This window comes from Protopterus annectens, chromosome 1.part0 (genome assembly GCF_019279795.1).
Source record: "Protopterus annectens isolate FY-2018-M chromosome 1.part0, PAN1.0, whole genome shotgun sequence".
NCBI classification, from domain to species: Eukaryota; Metazoa; Chordata; order Ceratodontiformes; family Protopteridae; genus Protopterus; species Protopterus annectens.
In genome coordinates, this window is record NC_056725.1 from 417019401 (window position 1) to 417037752 (window position 18352).

The following is an 18352-nucleotide window of genomic DNA, read 5'->3' on the forward strand; positions in this document are numbered from 1 at the left end:
TGAGCAGCTGGCCCAGACGGTTGGCTCTCAGCTGGCTACGCTGTCGTCCATATCAAACTCGTCCATTAGGCTCATTACTTATGCGGCCGAAGGGGCGAGTAGAGCGGCGGGTACAGGCATTGCTCTACGGAGACAAGCCTGGCTCCGCCTGTGTCATTTTGCGGAGGCCTTTAAGTCTTCCTTTGCCGAAGCCCCCTTTGATGGGTCCTCTTTGTTTGGACCCAAGGTAAAGGACACTGACCCGCTGCGAGCAAGAAGGTAAGACTTTGACTGCCGTAGGGGCACGATTTTCCACTCCCTTTCGGCCTTACCCCAAGGCTAAAAGAGGAGGGAAAATGTGGTTCCGTAGATCTCAGAAGTCTTACCCCTCACAGCAGGACGATCCCCCTTCTAGAGGCAGGGGAGGGGGAAATTCTTCTGGAAGACTCCGTCCCAGAGGCGGCAGAGGCCCTCGCAACACTGGAGACCGCGAGTCCTTTCGTGGCTCTTCAGCCTTTCACAGTCCCTGAGGGATTGCTCGACTGTGCAGCTCCGGAGCCAGTCGGGGGTCGTTTTTCGAGGCACCTAAAAGCCTGGGAAGGTATCACTCAGGACCGATGGGTGCTTCGAATTATCGCTGGAGGTTACGCCATCCCTTTTTCTCACTCTCCACCTCAGTCCAAAAAAATCCCGGACCCGCCACCCAGTCAACGGGAAACTGCAGCCTCAGAAGTTTCAAAGCTGCTGCAAAAAGGAGTCATCCAACCGGTCCCCGCAGACCAGATCGGATTAGGGACTTACTCAAGATTCTTTTGGTGCCAAAAAGACCGGGACTTGAGGCCCATTTTGGATCTCAGCATTCTAAACTGTTCAGTCAAAAAGTCCAAGTTCCGAATGGTCACCCTACAAACCATTCTCCCACTGCTGGAGAAAGGTGTTTGGATGTGCTCCATAGATCTCAAGGGCGCTTATTACCATATCATGGTACATCAAGCGTCCAGGAGACATCTGCGCTTCAGCCTAGGAGGCAGTCATTTTCAGTTCAGCGCTGCCCTTTGGTCTCACCACAGCCCCCAGGGTGTTCACCAAATGTTTGGCGGTCGTGACTGCTCACCTGAGAAGTCTAGGATTCCAGGTGTTTACGTATCTAGACGACTGGCTCCTAACTGCCACCTCCAAGCATCTACTATTGCGGAGCCTACAAGCCACGATATCACTGGGCAATTCCCTTGGAATCACCTTCAATTGGCCAAAGTCTGTGTTGCTGCCATCTCAACACATAAGATTCATCGGAGTAGAGATAGACTCAAACCGAATGCGGGTCTATCTACCTACAGACAGGATACAAACCATACAGGCTCAAGTTCGAGCCTTACTTACCAGATCCAAAGCCCCAGCTGGAATGGTCCTGTAGCTATTGGGATCCATGTCCGCCACGGTTCTTCTAGTTCCCCTAGCAAGGTTGCACATGAGAATTCTCCAGTGGCTTCTTTCAACTCAGTGGTCCTTTCAGGAACTCCCTCTCAGTCACCTCATATGGATCACAGAAACCTGCAAACGAGACCTTTGCTGGTGGCTGGTGCCCTCCAATCTGGATCAGGGACGACCCTTTGTTCCACCTCCTCCTGTGGCCACTTTGACCACGGACGCCTCCCAGATGGGGTGGGGGGGGCATTCCCTGGGCAGGTCAGTCCAAGGCAAATGGCATTCGGAAGAGACCCTACTTCATATCAACATCCTAGAAATGAGGGCGGTGCTTCTGTCCCTTTAAGCCCTTCACGATTACCTCCCTCAGGGCGTAATTGCCGTTCACTCCGACAACATGTCAGTCGTCTGGTACCTGAACAAACAGGGAGGGACCAGATCCTATCCCCTTTGCAGAGAGGCCATGAGAGTTTGGGAATGGGCAGTGTCGACCAAACGCTTTCTAGTGGCGACTCATATCCCGGGCAAGTCCAATGTGATAGCCGACATACTGAGCAGAACTATCCTCTCTCCACACGAATGGTCTCTGAACATTACAGTTGCAAATCAGATTTTCAGCAAATGGGGAGTTCCGTGTTGCGACCTCTTCGCGACTCCGCTGAATGCGAAGTGCAAAAAGTTCTTCTCCCTCACCCCGGCTCCGGGGAAGAGCCCTATGGATGCACTAGCCCGTCCGTGGCCCACCGGCTTGCTTTATGCTTTTCCTCCAGTTCCTCTCCTTCCCAGGGTGATCCAAAAAACGTCTCTCTTGGGGAGCAAAATGATCTTAGTTGCTCCTTACTGGCCTCGTCAAGTATGGTTCCCCTATCTTCGGAAATATGCACTGGAAGGTCCATGGTTCCTGGATCAGATCCCAGACCTATTGGTTCATCAGTCGGGACTATTCCACCAGTCCCTACACACCTTAAAATTGACGGCTTGGCTCCTCCTCTTCCGACTATAGTCAGGAATCATACCTTGGATCCGGCAGTTGTACACATTTTATCCTCGGCCCACAAGTCTGCTACAAAGAAATTGTATTCTAGCAAATGGAAAAGATTTGCTATTTGGGCTCAACTCCGGGGTCTGGATCCCATCACTATTCCTGTATCAGAAGTACTGAAATTTCTAACTTCTCTTTTCAATCAAGGCTCTTCAGTCTCTACCATCAAGGTTCAATTGGCAGCTATTTCCAATTTTCACGAATCTATAAACCCACCTTTAATGAGCAACAGATTGTGTAAGACCTTCTTGAAAGGTGCTGCGCTTTTAAGACCTCCGATTTCTCATCCTGCTCCTCCATGGGATCTCGATGTGGTGTTACGCGTCTTAACTTCCTCCCCCTTCGAACCGGCAGCAACATGTGATTTAAAATTTCTATCGTGGAAAACTGCCTTTCTGGTGGCGATTACTTCTGCCAGAAGGGTTTCAGAGCTTCAAGCTTTGTCTGTAAAACCTCCGTACTTGGTTTTTCACAAAGATAGAGTATCTCTCAGGCTAAATCCATCCTTTGTCCCTAAAGTTTGTTCCAGTTTCTGCCTACAACAGTCATTAGAACTTCCAGTCTTCTTTCCGAAGTGTTCTAACAAAGCGGAATTCATATTCCACACATTAGATGTCCACAGGCAATTGCGTTTTTATTTAGATAGGACTAAACAAACAAGGAAAACAGATCAGTTGTTTGTATCCTTTTCGGACAATAAATTGGGCAAAGCCGTTACAAAGGTCACTATTGCCAAATGGATCAGGGACTATATTACTCAAGCTTATTCTTATTCTAATAAAGAGCTTACCACCTCTGTCAAAGCTCATTCTACAAGAGCTATGGCTACTTCAATAGCATTCCATTCTAAGCTTGCCATTAGTGACATTTGTGCTGCGGCTACATGGTCCTCCCCGCACACTTTCATTTCCCACTACAAATTGGATGTGGCATCTAGAGGACGAGCTTCATTTGGTTCCACAGTGCTCAGGAGTGTTTTCCAATGAGCCACCCAGGATTTAGGTGCTAGGGACGCTGTCCCATCAGTACTGAATGTAGGCGAGATAGGATCACATAACATCTTTTAGTTATGTACTTACCATAACTTTAGATGTTTGGGATCCATCTCTACATTCTAATAACCCACCCTCCTTCCCCCTTCCTTGGAGATCAGAGGATATCAGAAGGTCCGAATCCTGTTGTTTCATCTTGAAACATCTGGCAATGTTATATAAACAAGTTGTGTACGTGTGCATGAATGCGGACAAACAAGATCTGGGGGATTAGTGGTGGTGCATCTTGGGATAAGAAATAGCTCAGCCAATAAGAGGCCTCGCTCTATAGCATAGCGTGCCGAGTCGGAGACGAGGGATCGGCTCCGAGCCCATCAGTACTGAATGTAGGCGAGATGGATCCCAAACATCTAAAGTTATGGTAAGTACATAACTAAAAGTTTTTAACACTGTTTAGACTTCTATTGGTATACATCAATCCTAAATAACTATTATATAATAACACCCTAATAAGATATACAAAACCTATGATAACTACAACTAACCCTACAAAAACTAACCTACACATTCCCCATTAAACACTAGTAACTATCTACAGCTCTTGAACACATTAGTTAGTTAACACACTGCTATATCTTACATACCAATTTCTTATTCTACCCTCTAATGGTTTGCATACATTATTAATTAAATCCTTGGTTATAATCTCCTAGAATAACTAACTGTCTTATCTACCTTTGCCTAGGTAAGTATAACATGTTAACAGCAGCATTGATAAAAACAACATCAGTAATGTATTAATACTGTAAGAAATATATAGCTAACATAATGCACAGGATCTCTAGAACCACATAAAATATATATCCTTCCATTCCCTTAGGAATAGGAGAATGAATTATACATGTTAACACATATAGATTGTCATAGCATTAATAAGCCGAAAGTTTTTTTTTTTTGGTAACATAAACGACATAACAGTCATTTCAAAGGCAGAAAGCAGAAATATCAATAGTATATAATTATAACTGCATTTCTATCTTCAGGCACACTATCTAGACCCAAAATAGAATAACTGTAGTAACTTTATATTGTTTCTAACATTGTAGTTAAATTACTCTATTTAACCATATGTTACAGCCCAGTCTAAATCCTTACCTGAATAAGCTGACATTTCTTTATACAAAATAAAAGACAAACCTCTCTAAAATAGTCCAGGAGCCTCGTTTTGCAATTCTAAAAGCTTCCCCTGGCTCCACAAAGCTCTGGCTACTTCCTGGTATAAAAATCTTGATTTCGAGTTCTCGGAGGGGGACCCATTATGCGGACGGACTTCTGGAAGTGCCACACCGAAAGCGGACCATCGGGAGCATTTCTAGGACTTCCTGTTGACTCACAGACACACACAGTTCGTCGAGGCTGCAGGAGTTTGTGAAATCTTCGGATTTAAGCTGGACCTGTAAGAAAATACTGGTTAATGATTAAACAGGGGGCCTGGTGAGAAAAAAGAAGCAAACAAAGGATTTTGAAGCCTCGAGGTATAGTAGACCTGGAATCCCAGAATCTGTATTGCTGTACACAGACTGAATGTTCCAGTTAAGCTTCTGAAGTTGGAAGGGATTTAAAAGTCTTCAAAAAGGTGAGTTTTGCTTCCTTTTTTGTAGAAATAGAATATTTGGCTCCATCGAATGTAAAGATTAATGTACTTGGATACTTCATCTGGAATTTTATATTTTTATCAATAAGAAATTTGCAGTAAGGGGGGCTAATGCTTGTCTGGCTTGCCTGATTTGCAGTGGTAGATCTTGACCCATAGAAACTCTGTTATTTTGCCACATTACAAAACCTCCTTTATTTTTCATAGTTAGAATTATTTTATTTACATCCTGGTAATTCAGAATTTTGACATAAACCGGTCTAGGAATATTTGATGCTTGTGATTCCCTGATAGCTCTGTGTGCTCTTTCTATGACTATTTGCTTAGCCATACCTGAGCCCTCAAACAATATTTCCAGTATCTGTGTAATGGTAGGCAATAGATCATTATATTGAATATTTTCAGGGATTCCTCTAATAATTATGTTGTTTCTTCTGGATCTTGCCTCTAAATCCAGGATCTTGGTCTGCATAGTTTGAATGTCCAGGTCATGAATATCTGTTTTTCTTGTAAGAAATGTTATTCTGTCCTCATTATCGGATATTCTACCCTCAGATTTATCTATTCTGTCGAGAATTTGACTGTATGTGGCATTAAAAGCAAGTATCTGGTTTGAAAGTGCATTTAAAGATTCTTGTATGGGTAACAATGCTGTTTTAATGTCCTCCATGTTAGCTAACTGATCCGGTTGGTTTGCTCCTCCTGTTTTTAAAAGATCTTGTGGTTTTACAGTTTTCTGTCTTTTAAATGTAGAGTCTTTCTCTGGTGACATCAGCGTTGATAATTTAGTTTTAGTTGTTGTTGTGTCCATATTTTTGTACAGTTTTGACATCTTGAAGCAGAAGTCCGATAGATCCTTTGTTTATAGCTCTCTTCAGAGTCAGGCAGACAATCAGCTTTAATCCTGTGAAATTAATTAGTTTTTCTTTCGTTCTTTTGATTCTCAGTCGTAGTTTGGTTGTAGTAGAATAATTATATCCGGTAATTAATGTAAAAAGACTTGTAGTATATCCTCAGGGTTACTTATTCTTGCGAGTAACTGGAGAGCTGTAGATGTACAGTGTCTACAGAAAGGCGGCCATCTTTGTCTACATGAACTGGAATTCTATTCCAGAGCAAAGGGAGCCTCTGGGTTATGAACCTGTCCCTCCAGCAAGTTCTATTTATTTCTGTGCTGAGGTTCAAGTCCCTTGAGCATGTGGCTCTAAGGGATTTAGATTTACTGAGGTGGAGCATGTCCATTAATTCTGGATTTGACATAGCTTTGTATGTCAGGCATAGATCGCCTCGAAGTAGGCGGTATGCAACTGAGTAGAGCTGGAGTTTTTTTAACCGAGCAGCATATGGCATCTGTTTGAGACCCTTGATCCTCTTGGTGAGATACTTTTGGGGTCTTTCTAGTTGCTGCAGGTGTCGGGTAAGGTACATCCCAAAAGGGGCATTGTATTCTGTGATGGGCCTGATGAGGGATGAATAAAGGGGCACGATTACTTCTCTTGATCTAGATGTGAAACCCTTCGTGATGAGGTGGGCTATGTAGAAAGTCTTTCTAACCACTTTGGCAATGTGGTTTTCAAAGGAGAGATTGCTATCAACTTGGGTCCCCAGGTCCCTAATAACTTTCTCTGTACGTAATGGGTTTCCGCCTATGTGGTAATTTGTGGGCACATTGTTTTTGCCAAAGAGTATGACTATACATTTTTTGGCATTTAGCTTTAAACCATGGCGCTGGCACCAATTATCTGTCTCTGTGAGACCTTTTTGAAGGATGTTTGTGTCAGCTGGAGAGTCGATTATGGCACCCAGTTTGCAGTCGTCTGCGAACTTGGTGAGCCATAGTCCTCCCACGTTTGCCTATACCTCGGAAAAGTATATACCGAACAAGTGTGGTCCCAGGACAGAACCCTGTGGGACGCCACTTGTGACCGGTTTCGAGTCTGACATGGCTCCAGCAACTCTCACTCTGTGGGTTCTGTCTTTAAGCCAGTTTGCGACCCATCTTGTGACATAGGGGTTTAGCTTATCTATGATGCCCGAGTGGGGTATTGTGTCAAATGCCTTTGCAAGGTCCAGATAGGCTGTGTGGACTTCCTTCCCTTCATCTATGGCTTTGGTGACTGTTTCGAAGAAGTCAACCAGGTTCAAAAGGCAGGATCTGCCCTTGACAAAGCCAAACTGGGTAGGATCTAGTGTCTGTAGGTCCCCAACGTCTTTGTTTATGAGCTCCATGGTGATCCTCTCCATAGCCTTGCAGACTAAGCTAGTCAGGCTTATGGGGCGATAGTTTCCATGTTAGGCAGAGATCGCCTCTGCGTAAGCAATATGCGACAGAGTAAAGCTGGAGTTTTTTGAGACGGTCTGCGTAAGGCATCTTTTTGAGGCCAGTAATTCCCTTTGTGAGGTATTTCTGCTGCCTTTCCAGTTGTTGTAGATGTCTTGTGAGGTAACCAGCCAGAGAAAATGTATAGTCACAGAAAACAATAGCAGCAGAAGCTCACCAAACCTCGAATCTTCAGACCACCCGAGCCAAAGAAAGTTTGAGTGAAAGTTCCTGTTGGTTCTTTGTAATAATGAAGACCTCAATAGTAGTAAATCCAAAAAAAGTATTAAATCAAAAAACCTTCTTTATTGTCACAAACGAAGTAAAAGACAAGCGCTTTTGCCCGGTAATACCGGGCTTTTTCAAGTACAACCAATGCACTAGAGGTTAAGCTTAAATAGCTTGCCAAACCTGAAGATTCGAGGTTTGGTGAGCTTCTGCTGCTATTGTTGTCTTGTGAGGTACATACCAAAAGGGGTGTTCTACTCTGTAATGGGTCTAATGAGTGACAAGTAAGGAGGAACAATGACCTCTTTTTTCCTGGATGAGAAACCTTTTGTGATGAGGTGTGCTACGTAGAATGATTTCTTGACTACTGTGGCGATGTGATTATCAAAGGAGAGACTACTGTCCACCTGCGTCCCAAGGTCTCATCACACTTCCGGTGTTAAGTATACTACCATCTATGTTGTAGTTCATGAGTACAGAGTATTTACCAAAGGGGATGATAATGCACTTTTTGGCATTGAGCTTGAGGCCATGGCTTTGACACCAGGCATCTGTCTCAGTGAGGCCCTTTTGTAGGATGTCCACATCATTAGGAGTATCAGTTATGGCTCCTAGTTTGCAGTCATCTGCGAACTTCATTAGCCAAAGACCTTCTGTGTTAGCCTGTACTTCAGAAAAGTAGATACCAAACAGGAGAGGACCCAGAACTGAACCCTGTGGTACTCCACTTGTCACTGGTCTGAAGTCGGATTTGGAGTCTGCTACTTTCACAGTGTGGATTCTGTCAGTGAGCCAGTTGGCAACCCATCTTGTGACATAGGGGTTTATACCTAGTGTAGTGAGTTTATCTATAATTCCAAAGTGGGGGATGGTGTCAGAAGTCTTGGTGAGATCTAGATAGGCTGTGTGAACCACCTTACCCTCGTCTACGGCTTTGGTGACTGCTTCATAGATGTGTTGTCAGGTTTAGGAGACATGCTCTGCCTTTTACGTACCCGAACTGGGTGGGGTCCCAAGTTTGGAGATTTCCAATGTCTTTGTTTATAAGTTCCATGATGATATGTTCCATGGCCTTGCAGACCAGGCTCATTAGGCTAATGGGGCAGTAGTTCCTAGGGTCCATAGTGGCTTCCCCTTTGTAGAGTGGGATAACCGTCACTGTTCCCCATTCAGTGGGCACAAAGCCTGAGGTGAGGCTATGATTGAACCTGGTGCTTAGGTGTGGGGTGCCAGTTCATTCTGTAGTTCATGCAGAACACAGCCTGGGATGTTGTCAGGTCCCATGGATGCTGTGTTCTTGGCTTTGGAGAGAGTGGTTTTTACCTGTGTAGCCTTGATTACAGGAACTTTGCATTCTTCCGGTATAGAGATGGGTCTTTTAGGGGGTGAGAGATGTTTAAAGTTAACACTGAATCTATCTGTCAGGATGTTGGCAATATCAGTTGGTTCTGTATATTTAGTGCCATTGTGCTGTAACTCAGATCAGATCTGAGTGTTGCCATTGAGATTCTTGATATAGCTATAGAATACTTTGTGGTTGTCTTTAGAATCGGTGGCGGTTTTGTTTTCATAACTAGCATTGGAGGATTTTATGAGGCATCTCAGCTTCTTACTGAGGCTGATCGGGGAGTTCCTCCAATCATAGGATTTTACTCTTTTTTTGAAACAGTTTTTCTTCTGTTGTAGAGTTTGTTTATGGCAGAGGACCACCAGATTGGCTTCCTTTTTTTGGAGGATAGCATCTTGGTTCCGTTAGGGATAGCACGATCCATCCACTCGTGTGAGTGCTTATAAAGTGCATTTGCATAGGATTCAGCAGGCGTACCTCTATTTCCATCTGCTTGGGTGTCGTGAAGTTTGCCAATTCTGTCTTAAGAAGCATGAAGTTGGCTTTGGAGAATTTTATTACGGTGGTTCCTTAATGGGGGGTGTGGGTGGGATGTGGATGTCTAGGGTGATTAGCTTGTGGTCGGATCTGACCAATTAGGAATTGACCTCTGGTGTGGAACACCGGTCGCCCATGTTGGTAATGACCTGGTCTAGGATATTGCTGCCCCTGGTGGGGGTGTGGATAAGTTGATCCAAGGCATTGGAATTTATGAATTCCAAAAACCGTTGAGCTAAAGAGTTGGTACATGAGTAGTTTTCCCAGTTAATGGGGTAGTTGAAATCGCCCATTTTGAGGGTGTTGGGTTGAACCCTAATATTTTCCAGTGTATCAAGAAATGAGGAGTGGAAATCCTGGGGCATGGTGGGGGATCTGTAGCAAGTTACAATTTAGATTGCAGTCTTGCCCAGAGTTAGTTTCTCTTGGATACTCTCGGATACATTATGCTGAGCAGCTAGCCTGGAGGTGTGGATATACTTAATGAATATGGACACGCCTCTGCCTTTAGTGTTTCGGTCCAGGTTAGGTGGCCGAAAGGTGTGGTATGAATTCTAGCCTGGTAATGCAGGGGTGCTCTTTGGAGCCTTGAATCAGGTCTCTGTCACTGCACAGATGATGTTCTCCATTTTAAGGAATGCCTTGAGTGAATGCATTTTGAGGTTTAGACTACCACCATTGAGTAGCATTACCCTCAGATTTTAATTGCTTGTACCTGTTATGGTGGTGAATTTGTCATGTGAACCTTGCCTAAAAAAGGCACTATAGGGGTGGCAAGAGCCTTAGCCAGTATCCAGAATCCCAAGGGCTACAGGTGCAGGCCATATCTGGCAAAGCATCATGGTCTGTTAATCATGTCATCCTAGGCAGACATATACTGGATCCCATTAGAATGACATCAGAAGCTTAGCCAATTGTTGAAGTCAGTCATTTTGCCCTTGTACTGTGGTATCATTCTGGGTGATGGCAGGATGCTTCTCAGGGCTAGGATCATACCTGCCTGGGCTACAAGATCGAAGAGCTCCTCCATGTCTCTTTTCATGTAGTCCAGGGAGGTACGTCTCAGTTCATTCACACCAATATGGACATTGACAGTCATATTTTTACTTGTGGAGTGACCTGAGTGCGTGAGTTATGTGGCGGATCCTGGCACCCAGCAGGCAGCTGACAGTAACTTTCTCCTGGTTTAGCCTAGTGAGTGGAACATCAGTGTGCCTGACTATAGAGTCACCTATGACTAGAGTGTTTAGTACGTTGTTATGCCTTATGGGCTGTGGTTGAGTGGCACACTGAATTTGTGGGCTGTGTGTCATTTGGGTTGTGTTAGTTGGTGGAGGTTGCGTGCGTTTCTGCTTTGGAGGTCTGTGTTGCCTGAGCAAATTTTTATTGAGAGCCTCCACGAATGTAAATTTGTGTTTTGTGTTTCTGTGTGTGTATTTTGGTGGTGTAGGTTTTGGGGGAATATGTGATGAGTGTGGTGTGGTGCAAGTGTTTACCTTCTCCACTTGACTCTCTAGTCCAGTCTTGGGTGAAGAGAGCTTTGCTTCCAGTTTGGCTATATAAGTGCATCTCTCACAGGTTGTAGTGTTGGGTGGTAGGGAGAGAGGGTTGTCTGTGTATATGAGGCAATTTCTGCATTGCCCCAGGATGCCCAGATTCATCAGGTAGACAGGAGAAAACATCGGGAGCTGACCCTTAGACATACTTGGATCGGTGCTTATTTATTAAGTACTAAAGACTGTTATCCTCTAGACAAGTGAGGAAAGTTGAATGCTGTAGTAATCTGTAGCTTATTTAGTGCTTACAACGAGTTCTGAACAAGTGCTGAGCTCAAAGAAACAGATTTGAGTGCTGTTTTTTGTTTTTAAAAGATGCATCACAATCCTGATTGGGTGGGTGGAGTTTACACTATTAGGCACACAGACTTTATGCTATTAGCACCCAGAGTTTTGACCAGATGTACCTATTTTTCATGGGCTTTTGTCAAAATTTTTTGTATCTGCAGCTGGAAAAGCATGGATAGAATGATTTTGTAACTATTGTGGCAATATGATGGTCAAATGAGAGCGCATTGTACACATAAGTACTCAAGTGTGTTACGGTAGTCTTTCTGAAGAGAGGGGCCATTTAAAACATATGAGTTGGAACAGCCATGTTATAACCAAATGCTGTTATGCTGCTCTTTTTACAGATGTTCATCGTGCATACAGCTGCAGTCATAGCAGATGGGTTTTCCTGCCGTCAAGCGGGTCCTCGGTCAGCCGAATTCCAAAGTCTAGGTCCAGCGTCGGTTGTCGTCGCTTCTTCCCTGACGTCAGTGCGACAGGGGTATAAAAGAACCAGCCGACGCCATTTTCTTCAGTCTTTCTTGCCACGCGGTGCCCGAAGCAGAAGCAGTTCGCAAGTGCCGGTCGGCCAGCTCCTGAGATTACGAATATTTTGCAACCGAAGTCTTCTTGAAAGCTAAGTACCCCGTTGGGGAAACTTTTCTTGCCTCAGACCGATGTCAGACAAAGTTAATAATTGCATTTCATGTGGGAAGCAAATACCGCATAAGGATTTTCAATCCCTCTGCATTCCTTGCTTAGGCCCAGTCCACGACGTCTCGGCCTGTCGTTTTTGTGCTACATTCAGCAGACGCACCATTAAGCGTCGGGCGGAGTTCGCCCAACACTATTTTGGCAAAAAATTTAATTACATTATGTCGTCTGATACTCCGACTCCAGTTTTGAGTAAAAGACGCAAAGATAAGGACCGACATACGAGGTCCGCGGCTTCTACCGACACCGCGCCAAAGCCGACTGCAGGTGGTCCGGTTCTTAGTGAGGCGCCTATGCAGCCCCTGACTACCGATGACACTTCATTGGCGATGTCTACTGTACCCGAGGTCGCAGGCTCTTCGGCCCACACCTAGACTACCGATACCGAAGCCACTCTTGGTGGTGAAACTCAGTTTAGACAGGTCTGCCACCTCTCAAGGTGTCTTTAGGCCTTCCTCTTCTTTTTCCATCAAGGCTTTCACTAAGTCTAAAGCAGCCATGCATACTAAGAGACAAGCTCCACAGGGCCCTTCTCAAGGCCCCATGCCTAAAAAACAGATGATTAAAATGGCTGAGGATTTAATTACTCTTATCAGGGGTTCTCAACCCCCCCCCGGGCAAAAGGCCCAGAGTGGAGGAAGAATCCCCCTCCTCGGACCAGGCCTCCATTATTTCAGAGCATTCTGATGACCAGGAACATTCATACTCCTCTTTTGAAGATTCTGATGCAGAGGAGTCCATTCCTTCTGTTTGGGTTTGATGGTGTCCAACCTTGTGTTGCTGGTTAGCTTTTGTTATTTGTGTTGGTATGCTATGGCTGCAGATTGGTTGGTTTTAGGCAATGATTGCTTCTTGTTCTTGATTCTTCCTACTTAATGCTGAAAGCCTGAATGACTGCTTTTGTCAGGGATTAGACTTTCCCGGATGGATGAGGCTTAGCCATTCCCCTATCACAAAGAGTCAGAGGAGGGGATTCCAATCTTTCTAAAGCTGCCAGTGTGTGTTTATGCAGGCATAGAACCCCTGTGCCATTGAGGCAGTGTGAAATTCAAACATCTACTGTTATAATTAAGTAGGACTTATGCAATTGTACTTTCCGCTGTACGTATCATATATCCTAATTTTTGTCTGCTTAGTTAGTATTAAGTTATTTTATTCCATTGTTTTAGAAATACCATATTGGTGTACTTTTTGCATTGTACCATTTATCATTACAGTGCCACAGATAAAAGTAGCATAGCTTTTCCTTTGAGACATTTAAAATGGCCTCACTTGTATTCAGGTTTTCTTTGTTACTGCTTTTAGGTATTACCTGGGAGATCGTCTCCTTGTTCTGGGAAAGACATGGCTAGAGAGATCGGTGGTAGAACAGATAGGCCTTTGCTTTCCAAATCACTTTCCACAGCAGATGTTGAAGAATCTGAGTGAATCAGAGGAACTTCAGCAGGAATTCCATCTTTATCGTTTGCAGCAGTTTGACAAGTACTTGGAGGATGAGGGTGAAGAGCAAGAGGTGAGCAGAAAGACTTTGATTGAAATGAGATAAAGCTTAGCAACTTTGTTCTGAAGTTACCATAAATTATTTCATTTACATTATTTTGCTGCTGTGAGCAGAACTGACACAACAGTTTCATACTTGCAAAGTACTTGCATCAAATATTGTAACAAATTTGTATAATTTTTTTCAGTCATTTGCCATTTTTTTGAAGTATTCATGATTCTTAATGTTATTTTTCCATGGATATTGTGCCACACACACACACACGTACATACAATCCTTTTTAACTTCCACACTAATTTTTTTTACTTTTCTCTCTAACCAGAGCCTTTCTTGCTTTGGACATATTGGCCATCCTCTAGCATGATTTCTTTAGTAGAATTTATTCTCAGCTTGTTTGTTCTTGATCAGTTTGGAAAAGTTGGTTAAATGTCAAGCTATGCTCTGATGTTTCCCCCCCGTAATAAGTTTTGCAGAACTCTGATATGATTTAAATAAACTAATTTTAACATCAAACATGCGCCTTAATGGGTCATATATGTATACAGTACCAGCTGTCCTCTAATTGGAATTCTGCATTTTTTCATCAGAATCATACATTGTGGAGTATATTTATGCTTCGCCAGTGCATGACACGATGCAGTACACCATCTTCATAAGCTCCTTAATAAATTGTGTCACTTCTTACTTACCACTTGCACAGTGCATGGAACAGTCCTTTAAGTCCTGCATTTGTTTGTTTAAGCATCATAAGTATCACTGTGGCCATCAAATTGCCAGTCAAGGCCCACATTGGTATTACCTGTATTTTGCTGATAATGAAGGAGATACTAAGCGTAACAATTACTTGAAATTCACCGTAGCTGCTTAACATCATAGGCAGAAGTTGTTACAACGCTTAGCAGAATTGCAGGTAGTTTAATCTTACCTCTCAACTTCTTTGTTCAAGAATTCTGGACAAAACCAAAAATTGTTGGGTGGGACAAAGGTTCATAGGTAGGTACTAAGCTATTGGCCCTAGGGCCTGTACAAGCCTAGCCAAAAAGATACCCTGGCTTTCGCCACCCAAGAAAATTATTTTCCTGTGCCCCTGTCAAGCAGAACCACAGAAGTGATCCCTGAGGTGAATTTCCTATTACCCATCCAATCATCAAGATTTTTCTTGAAGAGTGCTAATGAGGAGCTCTGTTTGACATAGATAGGTAGTCTGTTCCAGAGTATGGGAAGTCTCTGGGACAGGAATCTATCCTTCAAGCGTGTTCTGTTTATTGTGGTGACAAGGTTTAGGTCCCTAGAGCATGTAGTTCGGAAGGATTGGGATTTCTTTAAGTGGAGCATGTCCAACAGCTCTGAGTTTGACATAGCTTTGTATGTTAGGCAGAGATCGCCTCTGAGTAGGCGATATTCGACGGAGTAAAGCTGGAGTTTTTTGAGTTGGTCTGCGTAAGGCATCTGTTTGAGGCCAGTAATCCTCTTTGTGAGGTATTTTTGTGGCCTTTCCAGTTGTTGTAGATGTCTTGTGAGGTACATACAAAAAGGGGCGTTGTACTCTATAATGGGTCTAATGAGTGATGAGTAGAGGGGGACAATGACCTCTTTTTTTCTGGATGAGAAACCTTTTGTGATGAGGTGTGCCACGTAGAAGGATTTCCTGACCACTGTGGCAATGTGATTATCATGGGAGAGCCTACTGTTCACCTGTGTCCCAAGGTCTCTTATCACACTTTCAGTGTTAAGTAGACTACCGCCTATGTGGTAGTTCATGGGTACAGAGTTTTTACCAAAGGGGATGACAATGCACTTTTTGGCATTGAGCTTGAGACCATGGCTTTGACACCAGGCATCTGTCTCAGTGAGGCCCTTTTGTAGGATGCCCACATCGTTAGGAGTTTCTATTATGGCTCCTAGTTTGCAGTCATCTGCAGATTTAGTTAGCCAAAGACATTCTGTGTTACCCTGTACTTCAGAGAAGTAGATACCAAACAGGAGAGGACCCAGGACTGAACCCTGTGGTACTCCACTTGTCACTGGTCTGATGTCTGATTTGGAGTCTGCTACTTTCACAGTATGGGTTCTGTCAGTAAGCCAGTTGGCATCCCATCTTGTGACATAGGGATTTATACCTAGTTTCGTGAGTTTATCTATAATTCCAGAGTTGGGGGATGGTGTTCAATGCCTTGGCGAGATCTAGATAGGCTGTGTGAACCACCTTACCCTCATCTATGGCTTTGGTGACTACTTCAAAGAAGTCTGTCAGGTTTAAGAGACATGATCTGCCTTTTACAAACCCAAACTGTGTGGGGTCCAGAGTTTGGAGATCTCCAATGTCTTTATTTATGAGTTCCATGATGATACCTTCCATGGCCTTGCGGACCAGGCTCATCAGGCTAATGGAGCGGTAGTTCCCGGGGTCTGTTGTGCCCCCCCCCCATTTGTAGAGTGGGATAACCGTCGCGGTGCGCCATTCAATGGGCACAAAGCCTGAGGTGAGGCTGTGATTGAACATGGTACTTAGGTGGGGTGCCAGTTCATTCTGTAGTTCGTGTAGAAGGCAGCCTGGAATGTTGTCAGGTCCCATGGATGTTGTGTTCTTGGCTTTGGAGAGTGAGGTTTTTACCCGTGCAGCCGTGATTACAGGAACTATGCATTCTTCCGGTATAAAGATGGGCCCTTTAGGTAGTGAGAGGGGTGTAAAGTTAGCACTGAACCTATCTGCTAGGATATTGGCAATATCAGTTGGTTCTGTATATTTAGTGTCATTATGCTGTAACTCAGAGCAGATCTGAGTGTTGCCATTGAGATTCTTGACATAGCTATAGAATGCTTTGTGGTCGTCTTTAGAATCAGTGGCGATTGTTTTGTTTTCATAACTAGCTTTGGAGGATTTTATGAGGGATCTCAGCTTCTTACTGAGGCTGACCAGGGAGTTCCTCCAATCATGGGATTTCACTCTTTTTTGCAACAGTTTCTTTCTTTTGTTGTAGAGTTTGTTTATGGCAGAAGACCACCAGATTGTCTTCTTTTATTTGGAGGATAGCATCTTGGTTCTGTTAGGGATAGCACAATCCATGCACTCGTGTAAGTGCTTATAAAGTGCATTTGTGTAGGATTCAGCAGTCGTACCTCTATTGTCCATCTGTATGGGTGTCGTGAAGTTTGCCACTTCTGTCTTAAGAAGCATGAAGTTGGTCTTGGTGAAATTTTTTACGATTGTTTTCCTAATGGGGGTGGGAGCGGGATGTAGATGTCTAGGGTGATTAGCTTGTGGTCGGATATGACCACTGAGGAGCTGACCTCTGGTGTGGAACACCAGTCACCCATGTTGGTGATGACCAGGTCTAGGATATTGCTGCCCCTGGTGGGGGTGTGGATAATTGATCCAAGGCGTTGGAATCAATGATTTCCAGAAAACGTTGAGCAAAAGAGTTTGTACACGAGTAGTTTTCCCAGTTAATGGTAGGATAGTTGAAATCACCCATTATTAGAGTGTTGGGTTGTACCTTAATATTTTCCAGTGCATCAAGAAAAGAGGAGTGGGAATCCTGGGGCATGGTGGGGGGTCTGTAGCAAGCTACAGTCTGGATTGCAGTTTTGCCCAGAGTTAGTTGAACTTGGATAATCTCAGATGCATTATCCTGGCAGCTAGCTTGGAGGTATGGATATCCTTAATGAATGTGGACACGCCTCCACCTTTAGTGTTTCGGTCCAGGTTTGGTGGCTGAATGGTGTGGTATGAATTATAGCCTGGTAATGCAGGGGTGCTCTCTGAAGCTTTGAACCAGGTCTCTGTCACTGCACAGATGTCAGTGTTTTCCATTTTAAGGAATGCCTCGAGTGAGTGCATTTTGAAGTTTAGACTTCTAGCATTGAGTAGCATTACCCTCAGATTTTGCTGTTACGGTGGTGAATTTGTCATTTGAGCCTTGCCTAAAAAAGGCACTATAGAGGTGGCAAGAGCCTTTGCCAGTATCCGGAATCCTAAGGGCGACAAGTGCGGGCCATCTCTGACAAAGCAGCATGGTCTGTCGATCATGTCATCCCAGCTAGACAGATACTGGATTCCCTTGGAATAACAACAGAAGCTTAGCCAATTGTTAAAGTCAATCATTTTGTCCTTGTACTGTGGTATCATTCTGGGTGATGGCAGGATGCTACTCAGGGCTAGGGTCATACCTGCCTAGGCTATAAGATCGGAGAGCTCCTCCATGTCTCTTTTCATGTAGTCCAGGGAGGTACGTCTCAGGTCATTCACACCAACATGGACAATGACAGAGTCATATTTGTACTTGTTGTGGAGTGACTTGAGTGCATGAGTTATGTGGCGGATTCTGGCACCCGGCAGGCAGCTGACAGTAACTTTTTTCTTGTTTAGCCTGGTGAGTGGAACATCAGTGTCCCTGACCTAGAGAGTCACCTATGACTAGAGTGTTGGGTACGTTATGCCTTATGGGCTGTAGTTGAGTGGCACACTGAGTATGTGGGCTATGTATCATTTGGGTTGTGTTGGGGGGTGGAGGTTGCTTGTATTTCTGCTTTGGAGGTGTTGGTTGTTTGGGCAGATTTTTACTGAGATCCTCCGCAAATGTAGGTGTGTGTTTTGTGCTTGTGTGTGTGTGTTTGGTGGTGTAGGTTTTGAGGGACTGTGATGAGTGTGGTGCGATGGAAGTGTTTACGTTCTCCTCTTGACTGTCTAGTCCAGTCTTCATTGAAGAGAGCTTTGCTTCCAGTTTGGCTATATAAGTGCATCTCTCACAGGTTGTAGTTTTGGGTGGTAGGAGGAGAGGGTTGT

At 44.2% G+C, this 18352-nt stretch overlaps 1 protein-coding gene across 2 annotated transcripts in view; it reads left to right on the forward strand.

Annotated features, from left to right (window-relative positions):
* CUL9 (cullin 9) overlaps positions 1-18352 on the forward strand; it is a 2881018-nt gene that overhangs the window by 1828276 nt on the left and 1034390 nt on the right. For both annotated transcript variants that reach the window (XM_044060287.1, XM_044060293.1), the window contains exon 25: positions 13371-13578. In XM_044060287.1, coding sequence (XP_043916222.1) covers positions 13371-13578 — 208 coding nt within the window. The remainder of the gene's footprint in view (positions 1-13370; positions 13579-18352) is intronic.